Raw genomic sequence first — 20214 nt, forward strand, 5'->3', positions numbered from 1 at the left:
ACTCGCTCACTCACCCCACGCATGCACACTCTTGGCCGGAGGCGATGCTGCGCTCCGGCGGGCGGGCGGGCGCGCAGAGCGACGGGCACGCACTACCGCGGCCGGGTCGCGCGCCCGCCGCCGCCGCCACGCCCGTGCACACGCGGGGCACACGCGCGCGCACCGCACACACACGTACGCACGGCCCCCGAACACGCGGCCTGAACACACGTGCGCGCCCACCCACGCACGCACACGGGCACGCAAGGCCCCTAGACGCCCAGCAGCAGGTTCCCACCCCCCGTGCAACAGGTGGGCCTACCGTGGGCCCTGGAACCTCATCACCTCGGTGGTGACCCCATTTCCTTGCTGGGCACTAACAGGGAGGGGAAACAGGGACCCTCCCAGCAGGTCCTGGCTCCATAGCACCCACTGTTTTTTGCCTGCTCGGGTCAGCTTGACGCCCCTCAAGCATTATCCCTCGGCGGATTTTTTTTTTTTTTAACCCCCCCCCCAGGTGGCAGAAAATGGTGTTGACGCAACGGGGGGGGGGGGCGCTCTGATGTCTGGAACATTTCTCTCTTCAAATAAGCCCTTCTTTGAACCTCCAAGACTGGAGGACCCTGAGCCGCCGAGGGGGCTCCCCCTGGCTGTTGTGTCTTTGCTGATCCCCGCGGGCTCTAGAGAAGCCCGGTGACAGCTGGATAAGGCTTTCCCGGGGCCTGCCCTCGCCATTTCCAGCTTCGTTGGGCACTTCCTCCTCCTTTTCCCCAACTCCGTGGGTGAGTGTGTTTGGGGGGACCCTATGGCACGGAAGCTGGTGCCTTTCTCCTCACTTGACTCCCAGCGTCCTGGGACACGCGCTCCCTCGGGAACCCACAATTGTGTGGTGCTTTGCAGTTTCCGAAGCACGTTCCTGCTGAGCCCCGGTCGGCCTCAGGAGGCTCTGGGGGAGGAGCCCTAAAGGGAAAACCCATCCACTTGAGGGCCAGTCGGGGACGGGAGGCTCCGAGAGAGCTTGCTGGTGGAGGTGGCCTTGGGGCTGGCCTTGTCCGGGGCCTGAGCCTCAGGTAGAGGCCTGGGCAGCTGGGGAGGAGGGGTGGGCGCTCTGATGCAGGGCCTGGCCAAGGGTCTGCGGAGGCCTAGGAGGTCCCATCTCCCATCAGCTGATCTGGCTTCCGGGAGGCTCCCTCCCCTGTCATGTGATGCCTTAGCACCCTTCTGCCCGGAAGGAGGGAAGGGGCCAGCTCCTTCCTGGTTTGCTAATGGCCTTAGGTGCCCGGAGACCGACTTGCTGGCATCTCCCAGCCCTAGAAGCGTCTGCGGGTTTAGGACCAAGCTGAATTTCCAGGCTCTGGTGCAGACCCTCGAATGGGGTGCTTGTATGGGGGGGGAGGTTGATGCGGGGAGTGGCGAGAGTAGTAAAGACGTGTTTGCCGGGGGCTTCCTAGATCCTTCTCAGTCTTCTCTCACTTGCCCATTGCCCCCCCACTCCTCCCCCCCCCCCCATGCCCTTTCTAGGACAGCTATTTCATTTTCTGGTTGAGTCAGTTATTATCTGTTTTCCTCACTAGTCTAAACTCCACTAGAGGGTTTGTCTCAGTCACTACTGTCTCCCATTCCTGGAACGGTGCCTGGTCCAAGGTGGATAATCTATAAATATTTGTGGGAAGGACAGTGGGTGGGGGGGAGTGGGGGAGCGGTGAGGAAGAAGGGCCAGACATGTGTTTAGCACTTGCTAAGTGCTTTATAAACATGCCCTCATTGAGTCCTGGCCCCCAGGGCAGCACCGGCTACTCTGCCCTCCCGCAGGCATCCTCATTGGAGCGCCCCCCCCCCCCAATCTTGAGAGAGAGGCTTGTCTTTCTTTTCTCTTCTTGGGACTTGGACTGCCAAGATTGGATAGGCCAGAGGAAGAAACAGAAGGAAAATCAGACTGCAGAGATCCCGTGTATCTTGAGCTGGGCCTCGGTTTCGGGCGCCCCCCAACACGCGAAGGTTGGTTTCGTTCAGGGTTCCCCAGGAGCAGCAGAATTAACTAGCGTCTCTGGAAATCGCAGATTCCTGCCCCAGAGGCAGTGGCTGCCACGGGCTCCAGGGGTTGTAATTGCTGCCCTGGCCCTTCTGGAAGCCGTGACAGTTTTTCTGCTCCAGTGTGGGGCCGGGCTGACCTTCAGGAGGGGTGGGAGGGTCCCAGGAGCAATAGAGAAGGGAAATGCTAGGTGGGGAAGTCTGGTTCTAAATGGCTTCTGCGGTCTGCCCAGAAAAGGCTTCTTCAAAGGGCTTGGCTTTGGCATGGAATCTAAATCAGGCCCGAGACTGTCAGGCAGGCGGGCGCTCCGAGGCCTTGTCGGCTTCTCTCTGCGCCAGACCCAGACAACGCCCCTGGTTGCTTGGGCTGTGCCAGTGTCCTCTCCCTCAGCGGAGTGGAGCGCAGCCTGCGTCTCTGTGTGTGCAGCTGCGGCCCTGGGGGAGGGTGGGGTCCAAGCCCCTTTGATCTGCCAGCCTGGTTGGGAGCAGGTAAGTCACCTGGCCTCACGCTAGCTCGTGCCCTCCTGCAGCTGGTGTTGGGGGTGGGGTGGGGCGGGGAGGAGGCTCTTTGCCTTGGCTGTGCCCCAGCGGCTTCTCACCACGCCCTTGCCCTGTCAGGAACCCCAGGCCTGGGATCTGGGCAGCCTCATCCGTATGCCATGCCTGTTTGCCCTCCCTGCCCGCCTAAACAGGCTTTTAGAACCTGTGCCCAGGAAAACGGGGCTCTCGGTGGCTCGCCCTTCCCCGCCGAGCAGAGCCTCTGACCCCAAGCAGGTGCCCCTACGAGTCTCCCCCGGGGCGTCTCATCCTGGAGCTGACCACAGGCTGAATTTCCCCACCCCCGGCCCCCGGAAGGGACCCGCCGGCTCACGAGGCCCCAGGCAGTGCCAGTGGGGGCCTGGGGGCCATTTCCTGTGGGCCCAGCACAGGGGATAATGCGAAGCCATACGCCTCGCCCCTGGCAGGGCGGCTCTCCACCCACCAATTGTCATCCTCAAAAATGCCCTGCATTGCTGGCCCTGGGCGTGTGTGGGCTGCTCGCTGCTGCCCTCACAGGAGCCGCACTGAAGGACGGAATTGGCCACAGCGACATTTCATTAAGTACCCGTTATTTGCTGGCTACTGGGCTAGGTGCGACTCCGCCTCTCGGTGACACCAGTCGCGTCTTATTTTAGCCCCATTTAAAAGCTACAGAAGCTTTATCAGGTTTCAGGTTGTTAAAAGGCTTAATGCCAAGAGGCCAGGTCTCCTGGGCAGCTGAAGTCCCTGCTCTTTCCTGTACTACAGAGTTGTTGACATCTCGGGCCAGATAATTCTTTCTTGCGGAAGGCCGTCCTGTGCGTCGTAGGATGTTCAGCAACATCCCTGGCCACCACCTGCCAGAGGCCAGTGGTGCCCCTCTAGGGGTGACCACCGAAAGTGCCTCAGCCATGGCCAGCGTCTCCTGAGGACCCTCTAGCCCCTGGTTGAGAACCAACCGCTGCGCTGCGACATCTGATGCCAGAAGCCTCCGTGGTGGGCTGGAGGAGGGAGGGGCGCGGCTCTGCTATTGCGTATAGACCTGTAGCCCCTGACTGCATTTCTCTAAGCCTTTAGCTTCCTCATCTGGAAGATGGGGATCACAACAGGGCCAGCCGCTTGGCATTGGTGGTTAGCACAGCATTTCCGCTCAGTGCTGTGTTATTATTCTCAAATCCAGGGGGCCCTTGGCGAGTTCTGGGCATCTAGTGGCCAGATTACTGGAAACAGGTGCAGGGATGGCCTCTCTGCTTAGAATAAAGTGGACTCTTTCTTTAGGAGGCAGTTTGCTTAGGGGGTGGGGGCAAATATCCCAGGCGGTCTTCCTGGGGGAGGAGGTGGGAGAATCATACAGGAGAGAACCCCAGGGAGAAGGAGAGAGTCCTTCGTGCATGGTCTCCAGTGGACAAGGAGTTCTTGGCAGGAATGCGGCATGGCACTTGGGGTGCTTGGGCCCCCCTCCTGGGAGGTTAATTGCATCGTTACTGCACAGACAGCTTGGAGACCTGGCTGGGCACCCCCACCCTCAGCTTTCCTCTGCTGCTTCTCCTGCCACCCCAGGCAGAATTAGGACGGAGTCAAATGTCTTCAACCCCTTGGTTCACAGACGAGAGCCAGGACCAGAGAGGGGCAGTGACCAGCCTGAGGTCATGGGGCAGTTAGTAGGGTACAAGGGTAGCATCTAGCTCTCTGCATTTGATAATCCCCTCAGGGGACGTAGTCTGCCTCCCTCTTAAGTGGGGACCGGCCACCTGCCTTCCGTACTGTGGGGAGGGCGCTGTGTCCACATTTGGAGACACCCAGGGTCTCTCTCTGGGAGTCGGAGGAGGCAGAGCGTGGCGGAGGTAGGGAAGGCACGTAAGATGTCCCTTTCCCCCCTCATTTATGCAGCCCCAGCTTCATAGTCGCGGACCCTGAAGGAAAGACCCCAGCTCCCGGCCAAGCTTACTCGAGGCCCCCAACCTTTCTTCTCTTTGAACCTCCCAACAGCCCTAGACGCCAGGCAGGATTATAAGTGCCACACTCACATGAAAAAGCTGAGCTCAGGGGTTTCAAGGAATTCATTTTAAAAATCTTCTTTTAACATGTATTCATTTTTGAGAGAGAGAGAGGCAGATCGTGAGCGGGGGAGGGGCGGAGAGAGAGGGAGACACGGAATTGGAAGCAGCCTCCAGGCTCTGAGCTGTCAGCACAGAACCTGACTCAGGGCTCTAACCCACGAACCGTGAGATCATGACCTGAGCTGAAGTCGGAAGCTCAACGGACTGAGCCGCCAGGTGCCCCATCAAGGAATTCGTTTTAGAAGCAGTCATATCCACACTCCACCCTGCGTCTTGTGGCTCCAAGGCCGACTTGGGTGGCCAGAGCTGGATGGGCATGGCAGAACCCCTGGCCGAGCTGTTCCCAGACATCATGCTAACTGTTGAGGAAACAGAGCTTTGGGGGAAGCCAGAAACTGATCCATCACAAAGCTCCTAACGGAGCTTGTGGGGAGAGCCCCCGGGGGCTGGCCATGGGGTAGATGACCTCCTCCCCCCTGTCGGGCAGGGACTTGGCCTGTGCAAAGCCAGTGAGGACTCCAGTCCTTGGAACGTTCCAAGAACTGACTAGTGCAGAAGCTCCCGCTTCCTTATCCAGGGAAACTGAGGCACAGAGTTGTTGAACCTCAGTAAGTCAAGTCTGCCGGCGCCCCCTCCAGGGCTCCTTCTACAAGACCATGCCTTCCTGTGTCTGTGTGTGCGCGCGCGTGTGTGTGTGTGTGTGTGTGTGTGTGTGTGTGTGTGTTTCTCCACGGGTGTGGGTTTGTACACAAAGCAGCGTCTCATTCATATACCTCCCTTGCCCCAAGGCACTGGGTGTCCAGATTGTGCACTCCTTCTCAAGTCCTGCCGCACCAGCCCCTCAGGTCTCCCTCAGCCCCTCGTGGACCATGAGGGACGTGGCCGTGACCTTCCTATCAGGCTGCTCTCGTGTTGTTGTGGGGCCTGTGGTTTCCCTGGAGGAAGCCCGGCTCCGAGTGGGGCCTGTTAAAGCACTTATTAAGTTTCAAGTGTTTTTGGTAACAGGCCAGAGGGGCTCTAAAAATAGGGTTTGGTTGGGCATGGGGCATGGGTTAGCTTTCAGGTTTCCCGTCTCTAACTGAGGATTCCCTCCTCTCCTCTTGTGAGCAAGAGACTAAATAGAGATATTAGTACCTGTGGCCTCCTGAGACTGTCCAACTCTGCAAGCATTTGGAAATACCTCACGGACCCAGGAGGCTGGAGTACAGGTCCCTCCGTCAGAAAGCCTTGGGTTTGAATGCAGGTTCTGCTGCTGATTGGCTGCTACGACTCTGTTTTCTCATCTGTAAAATGGGGGTAAATTAGATCTCGTCCGACAAATGCTGGCTGTCATTGGCTGTCACGTGTGGAGGCAAAGAGTCTCCAGGGGTTGTGATGCGGGAGACAGATGTGTACGTGGTCCGATCTAAGAGCAAGCTGGGCTTCGTGTCTGGGGGTGTGGGGTGAGCTTCTGACCTGGCTCTTAGAGGCTTCAGCAGGTCCCGGCCCCTAGACCTTTGTGCTTCCGGGTGTCAGGCTTGGAATCCGCCCCCTGCCCGCGCCCCCATCCTGGCCGTCTGCCTGCCCAGGGCCAAGAGGCCTTGTGGGAGTTTTCCATAGGAGGGTGCGTGCGTGTGCGTGTGCGTGTGCGTGTGCGTGTGTGTGTGTGTGTGTGTGTGTGGCGGGCAAGAGGGCCGTGGCTGGAAAGCCCTCACTCCTGGCTCACTTGGCCCCATGGTGTCTCCCTGGCAGGGGGACCCCATTCCTGAGGAACTCTACAAGATGCTGAGTGACCACTCAATCCGCTCCTTTGATGACCTCCAGCGCCTGCTACACGGAGACTCCGTAGGTAAATTGAATCCTTGTTCGGTGCTCTGGGCCCCCACTGAATCCTGGGGAGCCGCGAGGGGCAAGGCATGGGGCGTCCTGTCTTCCTTGACTTCCAGGTAACTAGAGGCCTGTGGCAGCCCAGGGAGGGCGTGGCCACACCTGTCCAGGGCAGGGCTGAGTAGGTGGATGGGTTGGTACTCGGGACGTGGGGCGTGGCGGGAGAAGCACCCACATGTGGCTCTGCCTTGGCTTGGCGCACAGGGTCGGGTGCCAGGAGGAGGGGGGCAGGGAGAAGGTGCCTGGGGCACACGCCGAATGTGTATCCAGGTGTGGCCTCGGCCAGGAAGGGTGGTGCCGAAGGAGCCGTCTCCCTGCCCCTCTGGCCGGGGGCCCGGTCTGTAAGGTCTCCTGGGGACACCTGGCCCAGACCAGCGGGCAACCCTGCCCTCGCCCGAGAGTGCCCTCAGCGAATGGGCACGTGCTTGGTGGCACACACGTGGCCGGGCTGGCGGGCTGGGTCAGGAATGTATTTATAAACGCTGTCTTCAGAGCAAATTCCATTCTATTCTAACCTCTGGCCTGTTCCCTGGAGCCCCGGTCAGCAACCCCCCTGCACCCCCAGCTCTCCTTCCCTCTAGGGTTTTGTCTCTTTGTCACTTTGTAATCCTTGCCCAGACTCCTATCTACGGGGGACAGCATTTCCTGTCTTTGTTTCCTCTCCCCGTTGGGCCCCTGGCTCCCTCTCAAAAGCATTCCCGGGCCCTTTCAAACCCGCCTGTGCCGGGGGCTGGCGAGGCAGGCGGGAGGGGGCCCCAGCTGGGCCCACCTATTGTTCACTCGGCCCCCCACCCGACGTCTCCCACATCCCCCACCCCATGCCCGACTGGCCAGCCCTGGCCAACACAATGGGGCAACTTCCAAATTTAGCCTTTCTGCGGTTTCTTTCCAAGGCCCTTGGCCCCCACCCTCGTTCAGCCCCTGCACACCCCGGGTGGGGGTCGGGATTGGAGACGGAGGTTTTCAATAGCGGGCCTGTTTCGAGGCAACCATGTGGCTATTTTTTCCTAATCAACTTAACCTTGCCCCAAAGCACATCTTTCCCCCCATCTCCTCTCCACCAGGGACATTCCAGAGATGGCAGGGAGAAAGGAAGGGAGCGAGAGGGACAGACAGACAGACGCGCTGACGCGCGGGAGCAGCAGGCCGGATGGAAATGCACCGGCTGTAGGATTTGTAGGAGGGTCTCCTCCAGACAGGAACCCCCGGGAGCCCACACGGAAGGGCACACGAGCCTTGGCGTTGGCGTTGGCGGGCCGGGAGGAAGGGGAGACAGCAGGAGCGACCAGGGGCTGCGTGAAGGGGGCGGGAGCTTGTCCCTGACACCCCTCGGTTTCTGTGCTGACTCTTCAGCCGTCAGAGGGCTAGAGGGGTCTGCCCAGGATTCGGTGTTGAGCTCAAAGTCCTCCTGTCTGGCCCTCACCTCCCACAGTGGTGTTGGCTGCCTCGAGAGAGAGAGGGAGCAGCTATGACACCGAGAGGAGGGCGCCCCAGGCTGTAGTTTGTAGACTGTCCCCTGAGGAATAAACGGACCGTAGGGCGGACCCGGGGCCAAAGGTTAGAGGGGAGAGGCAAACACAGTGAGCGAGACACTGGGAGCTGGAGCAAAACCCAGGCTGGGAAGGGCACGGGGTACGGGCACCCCCATCCCAGCAGGCTGGCTCCCCACCCCTCTCTGCCTTCAGCCCTCACCCCTGCTCCTCTCCCTCCTCCCTCTCTCCCGCTCAGCTGGGCCATTGTCCGGGGCTCCAGAGGGGCTGTGTCCAGGGCAAGCTGGTCCCCCCGGGGATTCTGGGAATTTCTCCATTCAGCACTTCCTATGGGAACGCTGGGCGGAGGGGCATTGGAAACTGGCCTTCCGAGCTCTGGGTCCTTGCCCTGCCCTGGAGGCTGAGGAGGGTTCTTTTACAGTAGCGAAAGGGAAGGGCTATTTTTAACTCCACTGACATGGGTTCTGTCCAAAAATGTGGCCGAAGAGCCCAGAGCGGGGCTGAAGGCCTGCCAGGGATGCAGTCAGGGCCTCACCCCCCTCCCGAGCCCCACGGCCACCCCGGGGTTCCTGGAGAGCCCCTTTCCAGAGCCAGGACCCTCGGGTTTACAGGGAGCTGGAAAGGGAGTCTGTTGTCTCGAGTTGGGTACCAGTGACGGGTAAGGGGCCACCTTCCTGCCTACCCCGGAGCCCCCAGGGGAGCCCCCACCCCACCAACGGACCGGCCAGCGCTTATCAGGGTGCATTCCGACTGTGCCTTGCCTTGCCTTGCAGACGAAGACAGAGCCGAGTTGGACCTGAATTCGACTCGATCCCATTCTGGACGCGAGCTGGAGAGCTTATCCCGAGGGAGAAGGAGCCTAGGTGAGGCTGCAGGTAAGAATGGTGGTTTCTCAACAGTGGGAGCCAGAGAAGGAGACTTGGGGCCGGCGGCCCGCCCACGGCTCTGGGCCGCCCGTTCGTCCGGCACTTAGGACTGACTTAAACTGTAAGAGAGTACAACTGTCCTTCAGGACACTGTATCGAGGAGTTGAGTCCTCACGCCCCGTCCCCCAACACACACGGTTTCCTAAATATAGTGTTGTGTTTTTTTTTTAATGTTTTTTATTTATTTTTGAGCCAGAGAGAGACAGAGCATGAACGGGGGAGGGGCAGAGAGAGAGGGAGACACAGAATCGGAAACAGGCTCCAGGCTCTGAGCCATCAGCCCAGAGCCCGACGTGGGGCTCGAACTCACGGACCGCGAGATCGTGACCTGGTCGAAGTCGGACGCTTAACCGACTGAGCCACCCAGGTGCCCCAATATAGTGGTTTTACACGCATTTCTTCAACCTGAGAGATATTTCTTCAACCCAAGAGATAGATATCATTAACCCCATCTTGTCAAGTTGGAAACTGCGGCCCAGAGAGGGGTAGACGTGGCCAAAGTCGCACAGCTAGCAACAACTAGGGCTGGGACCCCAGCTGCTCTTCTCATGTGGACCCGGTGCCATCCTGGCGGGCTGCGTGTCCCTTCCGTGGCTTAGGGCTGCCTCCTGGGTCAGCAGGCAAAGCTTGGGACCCGCCCGGGTCCCGTGGGAGCCTTCCCTGGGGAGGCCAGTGCGTGCTCTAAGCCCTTCCTCCTCTCTGCCCACCTGAAGTCCCCACAACACTGTAGACAGTGGCTCGGGGACCTCCAGATAAGAGTCGGTGGCCTGAGTTCCACTCCTCCGTCTGTGAATTTGGGCAGCGTCTCTACATGAAAACGAAGACAGAGCCCCGGCGTCGACTGGACGCTTGCTCTAGGCCACTCACGTTAGCCCTTAGATCCGCAGGTGCAGTATAGGCTCTGTCATCCCGTGTCACACGTAGATGAGGGAACAGGCGTTGAAAGAAGCAAGGATTTAAGAATAGATTACAGTGTCAAATGGCAACATAAGAGCGGTTACAAAATAATAAGTGAGTAGGATCCAGGAGTCAGGCAAGCCCATAAACCTGTGAAATAGCCGAATGAAACCGAGGGCTGGTGGAAGGACGCCGACATTTACGACAGGCCGGCACTCTCTGAATGATCTCACTGGATCCTTAAGGCGGTTCTTGGGGTGTAGATCTCATGGGGAAACTGAGGCTGAGGGCCCATCAGCAGCCTGTCCAAGTCCCACGGCTGATCATAGCCAGGACACGAAAACTGTCCCTGGGGCTGAAGGAAGTGGGGATCAGCCCACCCCCCCCCTTTTTTTTTTTTTAATTTTCTTAATGTTTTATTTTTGAGAGACAGAGGGTGAGCAGGGGAGGGGCAGAGAGAGAGGGAGGCACAGCATCTGAAACAGGCTCCAGGCTCTGAGCCGTCAGCACAGAGCCCGACGCGGGGCTCGAACTCATGAGCTGTGAGTTCGTGACCCGAGCCGAAGTCGGACCCCTAACCGACTGAGCCCCCCAGGCGCCCCTAGCCTGCCATCTCTGGGGGACAGCAGTGCCCCCGCTGGGCTTGGCCGCCGGGTGGGGGCTCTGGGCAGGCCCACCTTCCTGACGGAGGCCCCCTCTCCCTTCAGGTTCCCCGACGGTCGCCGAGCCAGCCATGATCGCCGAGTGCAAGACACGCACGGAGGTGTTCGAGGTGTCCCGGCGTCTCATAGACCGCACCAACGCCAACTTCCTGGTGTGGCCGCCCTGCGTGGAGGTGCAGCGCTGCTCCGGCTGCTGTAACAACCGCAACGTGCAGTGCCGTCCCACCCAGGTGCAGCTGCGGCTTGTCCAGGTGCGCGGGGGGCCCGCACCCCACTCCCACCCTACCCCCACCCCACCCCTGCCCAGCCCACTCGCCGGCCCGGGCACTGGGCGGGGGCTGCCCTCGGGGGCTCGTCGCTCGCTCCGTAGGGGCGGAGAGGCATTCCTGGCGGGCCCCCGGGCTCCATCCAGAGAGGGCCACCTGCAGGCCGCTCTCTGGGCAGGTGCTCTGAGGCCACCTGTGAGTCCTCGAGGCCACCCAGGCCGCTGTAACCAAAAGCCACAGGCGGACCCCCAGGCAGGGCCAGGCGTGGGACATTTAGTGAAGGGTGTTGCCTCTTTTGCAAGGATGAAATCCCAAGAGGTCCCCGGAAGAGACAGGTCTACCAGCATTTGTTGGGCACTCAGAATGTTCTGGGCTGCTCAGTTTTCCTCCAGACCTGTTGAGGCTCCTTGCCGTGTCCTTCACGAGCAGGGGGGCAGAGGCCCTCTGGGCAGCAGACGTTGCAAGAGCTGGGGCAGCCCCTAGCAGAGTCAGAATGCTGAACCCTGCCTCCTTTCTAGAAAGATCGGGTGTGCACTCTGACTCAAGGCAAATTCTAGAGTAGAGGCTGCCCGGGGGAGCTCCGGGTCTCACGCTGGGCAAGGCAGGGCCAGAGAAGCCTCGGTGGTCTTCTGATTCACGCGGAGAGGTTTCTGTGCCCTTCGGGTCTGCCTCGCCTGCACACCGACTCGGGCTGGGCTGAGCTGCACCTCCAGGGCTCGGCACCGGCTGGCGAGCCCCACTCTTGCCAAAGGCTCCACCTGCGTCACCATACTCCCCTCCCTGAGGTCAGCTGTGGCCTTTCCCCCTGCCCACCATCCATCCCAGGCCTGGGCCCCGTGCCCGAGATCACAAGTGTCACTCTCTACCGCACCACCCACTGTCACGGTATCTCCTGTCCCCACTGCTTCCAGCTCTATGGATGGACACCTGACAGCTGACCTCCCCCTGCCCGCCTCCCTCCTGGATAAAGCCTCCCCCCTACTTCCTTCCAGACAACCATCTCCCGCCTCTGCCATAGCCCCTGACCTTGGCTGGCGCTCCGGGAATGGGGACACCGCAGGCCCTACGCTCAACCCGGAAATGCCTTTCTCCCTCTCTGGGAGCTCCAAGGGGGCTGCAGCCAAAGCTGGAGGCCGGGTCGGGAGGGCTTGTTTTGATGGAAAAGCTACAAGAAGGGTAGAGGGCAAGGTCCTGCTATTGTTTGGGCCAGAGTGTCTGCCCTGCCTCTCTCCACCCCCTGCTTTCGAGGAAAGATCCCCGCGGGGGGACACTGGGGAGGGAAGGGCAGGCAGGCGGGCTCCCTCGGCCCCTGCCCGCGTAGTGTCTCCCAGAGGCACTTCGACGGTTCTGTCCTCCAGGTGAGAAAAATCGAGATTGTGCGGAAGAGGCCAGTCTTTAAGAAGGCCACGGTGACCCTGGAGGACCACCTGGCGTGCAAGTGTGAGACGGTGGTGGCTGCACGACCCGTGACCCGAAGCCCGGGGAGCTCCCAAGAGCAGCGAGGTAAGCGCTGGTCCGGGGTCTGCCTCCGAACGGCTCAGCTGGGCAGCTCGCTTCTCCTGTGGCAGCTGCCGGTTGCGGGGGGGAGTTGGAGCAGGCCTACCCCTGCTTAAATTCATCCGAAGCTTTACGTGAGGATGTTAGCCCCCGGTTGGCCTTCCAGCCTTGTTGCCAACCATTCCCCCTCACTTATGCCACCCCAGCCAACCTGACCTCTTTGCGTGGCCAGATGTGTTTCCGCCTCGGGGCCTTTGCACGTGCCACTTCCCCTCCGAAACTCACTTCTGTCAACTCTTCACAAGCCTCTTCGTTTGGGTCTCAGCTCAGAAGTCACCTCCTCCTAGAGGTCTACCCTGACTTCCTTGTCCAGGGCAGCCCCCATCCCTGTCCTGCTACCACAGCCCCTTACTTTGTCGAACGAGCACATAAGAGAAGATTCCGTGCACATCATCTTCAGATACTTGACAACTTGTCCTGGGGGTGAGAAGTCAAACTAATTCCTTATGGCCCTCAGTGGGGATCAGGACCAGTGGGGGAAAAGCCCCTGGAGAGGGGTTTGAACTCTGTATGTCAAAAGCTGTTGATCAGTCAGGGGGCCAAGATGGAATCGCATGCCTTGTGCGGTAGGGAGTTTCTGTTGTTGAAGATGTGTGGGTAGAGACTGGGCCATCCTGCAGCAGTGAAGTGACAGATGGGGTTCAGGCATCTGATGGGTGTTTGGAACCGGAGCTGTGTTCCTCTCTTTCGATTTCGTGAATTCACAATTTCAGGGGCGTAGTTTGACTTGAGTCGAAAAGGACCAAAAAAAATGATCTGATCCAAATACCTGGTCCACATTTTGCAGAAGAGGTGCCTGAGGCTCAGAGAGGCTGAGGTCTTGCCCAAGGTCACACAGCCAGTCCCGGGCAGGGGGAGAGCTGGATCAAGGTATCCTCACGTTCTGTTCTGGGCTTTTCTCTCACTCTGACACCAGTCGCTCGTGCCTACCTGCCTTATCATTTTCTTTTGGTCAAAGAATTCAAAACTTTGAGAGCCAGAACAGTCCAGAGAGATGACCTTCTAAGTCGGTCTTTCAGTCTTATTAAAGGGGTTGCTGGAACACAGAGAGGGTAAGGGACGTAACGAAGGTTGCACAGTGACAAAGTCTAGCCCAGAACCCAGGTCTTGTCTAGTTCTGGGTTCCTTAGACTGTCCTGCTGCCTTTTCTTCCTCGCACGTTTGCAGTAAGGATCAAGAATTTTTTAGTTAATAGGATTAGATGAGCATTCAAAAAAAAAAAAATCACGTGTTGATCTTCAGTAACTTACAATTGTTGGAGGACAGACATCTGACAAGCCCCCTGAAGGCAGGGCTGTCTCTTAGCCTCTTTGTCCTGTTCTGAGAGCCGAGCTAAGGCACGGACGCCCTGAGAAGACTAATAATTTGCCAGCTTCAAACTGACCTGCTGTAAATGATCGCTGCGATTAACACGGAACAACATGGAATATCGCGTAACACGGAATCGCCAAAAGACGTAGCGTGGTTCCTATTCGGGAAACTTCATATTCTTCTTCGTGTTTGGAGTGTGGTTCTTTTACGTGCCTTAGCTTCCTGCGACTTTCCAAACCAGATTTTGGAAGGCCTGTTCCGCTGACTAATCTGTAGATGACCCTAAAGCCTTGTCATGTCAGTTTCAGCAACTTGGCCCCACGCGACTGCACCGCTGGCAGCTGTCCGCGGCTTGGCTACGGTGTGGTGGTGTGGCCCGTGTGGTGGCCGGTGTCACACCCCCCGGGCTCGAGACTCTCCTCTGTCACTCGCGAGCTGCGTGACGACCTCACACTTGTTCAGGCTTTGCCCAGCCCCGCGTCCTGTGCCGATGACCCCATCCTTGGAGCCCAGACTCTGGGCCCTTTAATGGCCCGTCTAGATGTCCTCCCCCAAGGGGCATCTGACACCTGCCTGTATCCTTACATTGTCTGTTTGCAGAGATGGGCTGACCGCTTCAGGGCGGGCTGTGTCTGTGAGGTGGGAGGTCGGTGTCGGCCCCAAAGAGCTGGGATCGCTGGGGAAGGCCCCCAGGAAGAAACGGGCCTTGAGCTTGGCGGAGAAAGCTTTCGCTTCCGGGATGTCGACCTAAGGGCTCAGGAGGAAGAGACCTAAGTGCTAACCTTGACCCAGGCTCACAAGCGCTGTGATTCGTAGGCCAGTGGTTGAAAGCATGGAGTCCAGAGGCAGACTCCTACGTTCAGATCCCGGTCTCTCTGCCTCAGTTTCCTCATCTGCTAAGATGGCTCCCTCCAGAGGCTGTCCACCTGCTGACAAGCCCTTTCTTTCTCTCCAGCAGCCAGGACACCCCAGACTCGGGTGACCATTCGGACGGTGCGAGTCCGCCGGCCCCCCAAGGGGAAGCACCAGAAGTTCAAGCACACGCATGACAAGAAGGCACTGAAGGAGACCCTCGGAGCCTAGGGGCATCTGCAAGAGCGTGCGGGCAGGTGAGGCCAGGCGGGGAACCCGAGGTCCAGGCCCCTGGGGTTTCTTCTCCCCTGGCCTGGGGCTTGGGCTGCAGAGAGGTGTTTCCCCATACAAAAGTCTGAGCTCTAAGCCTGGATCCCCTCCGCCCAACTTCGGCTGACTTTTCTCATGGGGCAGGTGGGTGAGGGTCTTTGGGGACCCCAGCCCAGCTGTGTCCCTACATGCCCTAAGAGGACGGGAAGTCCAAACTTCAACTCCCCCAGGCCCTGAGCGCTGCTGGAAACCAGGGATGGCTGGTCAGCCTCAGCGCCCTGCCCCTGGCAAGGGAGGCGTGTGAGTATGGGCCGGAGCCCCCAGGCTGTCTCTGACCCCCTGTCTCCCTCTGCTTGGCCTACAGGGTTATTTAATATGGTATTTGCTGTATCGCCCCCATGGGGTCCTTGGAGTGATAATATTGTTCCCCTCGTCCGTCTGTCTCGATGCCTGATTCGGACGGCCAATGGTGCTTCCCCCCCTCCCACGCGCCTGTCCACCCACCAGCGGGTCCCCTCATTGGCCCCCAGCGCCTTGCCCGGGAGCTCGAGAAGGACACGAAGGACCTTCCTCCGCTGACCCCGAGAATGTGGCATGGACGTGTAAGAGAGACCCATGGGATCGCCGTTCGGGGACCGGAGGAGCTTCCCTTCCCCGGCTCCTGGCCCGGGTCACACCTGAGCGCCGTGGACTGGCCTGAAACCCTGCACGTGGCCCTGAGGCCCTCTAGGCATGGATGGCCTGCCCGGTCCCAGGACCCCTGGCCCGCTCTGAAGGGAGCACCCCCAGGCAGGCCAGGGTGCCTCGTCCTCCTGTGGCTGAGACCACGCATTGGACCGTAGACTGGAGAGAAATCCTCCCACGGCGCCCAGGCCCAGTCACTTCTTTCTCCCCGGTCACCTCTGCTTATAGTGGCTTCCTTTCGTTTTCTATATATGAAATCTTCGAAGATGTGGACTCCTCTGGGTGGGCGTGGCCCGAGTACCCGGCAGCCAAGTGCCCCGTCAGATGGGTTAGAGATGAAGTTTGCTCTGGAGCCACCATGGATGGTGATCTGGGCGCTCACTGCCTCCTTCCACTCCCCTGCCTTCACCTCCTCTGTTTCATCTCTCTACCTCCACCCTGCGTCTTCCTCTTGTCCCGGCCTTCAGTCTGCTCCACCGAGGGACTCCTTGGACCCCGTGCTGAGACCGTAAATAACCCCACTCACTGCTCCATTAGGCCGAAGACCAGGGGTCAGGGCAGCAGGGGGCCTGCGCTTCGAATCCCAGCCCGGCCGAGACTGCCGCCTAGGTTCGTGCAGGGTGTGCACCGTGCAAGGGCACCGCGTGCAGGGGTCGTTGTTCACGCCGTAGAACATGGCCCGTTGGTGTATTTGTTAGGACAGTTTTCTGGCAGATGGAGCTAAAATGTCTTGAGGAAAGGGATCCTGTTCCTAATCGACATGAAGGTTCCATGTGGACTGGCTGTGTCCCGGCCCAGCCAATGGCTTGGGGTGGTTGGACAGGAGAGTGAGCCCACGTTGGGTGGGGAGGCCACGCGTTGTCCAGCTGGCCTCTATTTTCCTGAGTCCTCAGCTCAAGCACTTCCCCTTCCAGGCGGGCGTGAAAAACCCAGGAGAGAATCTCCAAGGGAGGGGGCAGCCCTCGCTCTCCCCGGGCACGCTACCCCCCAGAGTAGACCCCCCAGGAGTGGTGGCTCCTCCCAGGAAACCAGCTCATGGGCTGGGAGTGGGGGAGAACAGGGGTCCCTGGGGTGGGGTCTGAGCTCCCACCTCCCTCCCCTCCACCCCCCTGCACTTTCCCCCTTACCCCCCACCCCCTCCAAAATCTGCTCTCTTCAGTTTGTAAAGTTGGTGATTATATTTTTGGGGGCTTTCCTTTTATTTTTTAAATGTAAATTTATTTATATTCCGTATTTAAAGTTGTAAAAAAAAAAAAAATAACCACAAACAAAACCAAATGAATGAATCCACCGGCGTTCTGTCTGTTGGCATCGGGCGGGACGGTTAACCCTTCCCGCATCGGCAGGATTTATGGACACCTTGTTCTGTGTTCCTCTCGCTCTGGGAAGTTCAGGCACACACTCACGCACACACTCACGCACACACTCACGCACACACTCCCGCACGGGTGCATACACATGGGGGTCTGCCGCTCTGAGGGAGGCCCCCGTCTGGGGGGTGGGTAAGACCCATTCGGCCCACCCTGCAGGTCTGGGTCCTGCAGCAGCCCCTGACAGGCGGACCACAGGTCCCAGCCCTGTGCCTGTCGCTGGCAGTGATGAGAGATGGTTTTCTCCAGCGTGAGCATCTGCGCAAGGGAACCGGGTCCTTTGCATCGTAGGCTGGGGTTGGCTGTGGGGAGGGGGTGGGGAAGGCCGGAGGAGGTCCTGGAAGAGACGTGGAATTAATTCAGAAGGAACACAGCCGAGGTGCTCCAGAGTGACTCAGCGGGTTAAGCATCCGCCTTCAGCCCCGGTCGCGATTTCACGGCTCACGAGTTCGGACCCCGCGTCGGGGCTCTGTGCCGACGGCTCGGAGCCTGGAGCCTGCTTCGGATTCCGTGTCTCCCTCTCTCTCTGCCCTTCCCCTGCTCACATTCTGTCTCTCCCTCTCTTTCAAAAATAAATAAACATGAGGAAAAAAAGTATTTATTTATTTATTTTTATTTTAACTTTCTTTTTTCATGTTTATTTGTTTTTGAGAGACGGAGAGCCAGAGCATGAGTCGGGGAGGGACAGAGAGAGAGGGAGACACAGAATCCGAAGCAGGCTCCAGGCTCCCAGCTGTCGGCACAGAGCCCGACGCGGGGCTCGAACCCACGAAGCGCGAGATCACGACCTGAGCCGAAGTTGGAGGCTTAACTGACTGAGCCACCCAGGCGCCCCAGGAAAAAAAAATTAATTAAAAAACAAAAACACACAGAAGGAACACAGCTGAGAGGTGGATCTGGGGTCTGACCTGGGCTCAGCCCTTAGCCAGCTGTGTGGCCTTAGTTGAGCCATAGCCCTTCTCTGGTCAGAGCCTCATCTGAAACGCAAGAAGATGACCCGGAGACTTGTGGTCTCCAAGGTCCAGCTGTGGGGTTCTGTGCCTTCCCTTGCCTACGGAGACTTGGGTACCATCCCAGAAAAAAGATTCTAAATGTGCTCTGGGTCCCACATTTAGGTAGACTGGGGCTGATGGGGAAACCCGGGAGGTGGGGGACCTGACTTACCCTCAGGACAGTCTAAAACTAAAACCATTTTGCGCTTAAAGTAGTGATCTCCCTGTCACTGGGAGTATGTAAGTGAAAGCTGGGTGACAACTCGGCAGAGGTTAGGCTGAATGACACCACGGTTGTGTGATCGGTTGACTGACCGACTCCATTCACTCATGCATTCATTCGTTCATGTTCTTGCCTTCTTGAGCCCCTGCCATGTGTCTGTCTCTAGCAAGGGCTTTTATAGCAATTTGATTGAAATTCTTCCCGGGGCTCCTGCTCTTACACTTGAGAAAGTGGGGTCCATCTGTGGTGGTGGGAGGTGCTGGTCAGGGGGGCTTACCTGGAATCTCTACCTCCTACCCAACTCTGTAGGACCCTCCCTCTCCCCCCAGCCCCCAGGGGTCTGGGTTCCCAGGGCACCAGAGAAAGCTCTGGCCGGGAGGAGGGGGCGACTCCAGTAGGAGATGGAAGGAACAGGGCCACCGGAGGGCCCGGCGCATGTGGCACCTCGGAAGCGACCCGCAGCTCTGGCCGACATCTGGCCTGCAGCTCTCGCTTTCCCGGATGCCACCGCAGGCAGCAGCCTGGGAGCCTTTCAGGGGTCTGGTGGGCCCTCTGTGGGTCTTAGAACTGCCAAGTTAGATGGCATTCTTCTAGAAACCCCTCTGCTGAGGAGATGGCATTCCCTTCTTGATCCCTTCCTCTGCCCTGTCGGCTGTAATACGGTCGTGATGCCCGGTACTCAAGCAGCCATCTTGAGCCATGAGATTCAAGCCAAATACTGAGATTGGAGGAGGAAGACAGAGGGGTCTGGTCCCTGCCACCTGACGACGAAGTTTTTATTCTTTTTTTTTTTTTTTTTTTCCAAGTAAGCTCTGTGCCCAACGCCCCACTGGGCCTTGAACTCATGACCCTGAGATCAAGAGTTGCTTGCTCTACTGACTGAGCCAGCCAGGCACCCCAGGAGTTTTTACATAAGATAGGAAAACATTTCTTTCTGTTTGACCTCTTTTTTTTTTTTTTTTTAATGCTTTTATTTATTTTTGAGACCGAGCGAGAGACAGAGTACAAGCGGGGGAAGGACAGAGAGAGGGAGACGCAGAATCGGAACCAGGCTCCAGGCCCTGAATTGTCAGCACAGAGCCCCATGCGGGGCTTGAACTCATGAACTGCGAGATCATGACCTGAGCTGAAGTCAGACGCTGAACTGGCTGAGCCACCCAGGCTCCCCTCTGTTTGATCTACTCTTATCTTAGGTTTTCTGTCCTTTGTAATTGAACCTGATCCTGATACACAGCCCCCTTCTTTCTGGGACAGAGGAGATGTGGCCACCAGGCTGGTCTGGGCATCCGGCATTCAGCCTCACCTTGTGAACGCTTCTCCTCCCTTTGAGGCCAGCTCAGATCTCGCTTCCTCTAAGGAGCCCTCTCTGTCCCTGCCAGCAGCCCGCCTCCCTCAACCAGAGCAGAACTGGAGCCCTCTTTAGAGGCTTAGCGTTCGCTGCCTCCATAAAATCACAAAATCGTGAACGCTGGCAGCGTACGAAGTAAAATACCTGTGACACACAGCAGCTCCCGGCTGGCTGGATCCCAACAACGCCTTCCTCTGCCAACACCGTAGCTGGTGTGTTTCCAGCATCTCGTAGCGTCGGATCAGGAGCCCCAGAACCCCAACCCCTGTGCGTCGCCTGGGTTGTAGTCCCGATTCAGCCGCGTAGTTACTGTGATGCTGGCGGAGCCCCGTTCCTTCCAGATCTGGGCCCGCGTGCAGGTGTTAGCCTTTCTGAAAGAGCCGCCCCCGGCCCCCCAAGCCCCTCTTTCTTACCCTGCTTCGTTTATCTTCATAGTGATTATCCTCAGCTGGCTGGCTCACTCGACATGTCCGTCTTTCCTTGTCCCCTCCCCTCCCTGGAGTCTCCACATGGAGGTATTTCGTTCACCACTCTAGACCCAGAGCCTAGGATATGGCCTGCTACCTAGGCGCTCAATAAATGCCTGTTGAACAAATGAACATAAAGGTCTGTGGTTGGGGCGATCAAGCGTGTCTGCCCCAAGTCACGGCTTGCCTGGCTGATCCTTATCACACACTGGGTTGTGGGTGGAAAGTTGCGGATTCTGGCAACGTCAGTAACTGCAGATAAGATATTCCGATTTCCCAGCTAACCCCATGCTTAGCTTTGCATCTTCCTTGTTGGAAGACCTTTGAGGATTAGAAGTCATGTCAAATCTATTTTCTAAGTCCATCTAGCCATCATCTCTCTGTGTGTCTGTACTTCTCTATCCATCCATCCTTCCGTCCATCCATCCACTCACTCACCTGCCC

At 58.4% G+C, this 20214-nt stretch overlaps 1 protein-coding gene across 6 annotated transcripts in view; it reads left to right on the top strand.

The window, feature by feature from the left end:
• The window catches only part of PDGFB (platelet derived growth factor subunit B), an 18295-nt gene extending 3010 nt beyond the window's left edge, over window positions 1-15285 (top strand). The window contains exons 1-7 of one of the 6 annotated variants that reach the window (XM_040490793.1): window positions 785-1977; window positions 6321-6417; window positions 8719-8820; window positions 10476-10681; window positions 12055-12199; window positions 14523-14673; window positions 15194-15285. In XM_040490793.1, the coding sequence (XP_040346727.1) occupies window positions 1702-1977; window positions 6321-6417; window positions 8719-8820; window positions 10476-10681; window positions 12055-12199; window positions 14523-14647 (951 nt within the window). In that variant the 5' untranslated portion in view covers window positions 785-1701 and the 3' untranslated portion in view covers window positions 14648-14673; window positions 15194-15285. Of the gene's footprint in view, window positions 1-784; window positions 1978-2004; window positions 2500-6320; window positions 6418-8718; window positions 8821-10475; window positions 10682-12054; window positions 12200-14522; window positions 14674-15050; window positions 15167-15193 lie in introns of those variants that run through there. The other 5 variants (XM_040490794.1, XM_040490792.1, XM_040490795.1 and 2 more) reach the window with 5 other exon arrangements.
• The last annotated feature ends 4929 nt before the right edge of the window (window positions 15286-20214 follow it).

Source organism: Herpailurus yagouaroundi, unplaced genomic scaffold, assembly GCF_014898765.1.
Source record: "Herpailurus yagouaroundi ecotype Mexico unplaced genomic scaffold, PumYag 182, whole genome shotgun sequence".
NCBI lineage: Eukaryota > Metazoa > Chordata > Mammalia > Carnivora > Felidae > Herpailurus > Herpailurus yagouaroundi.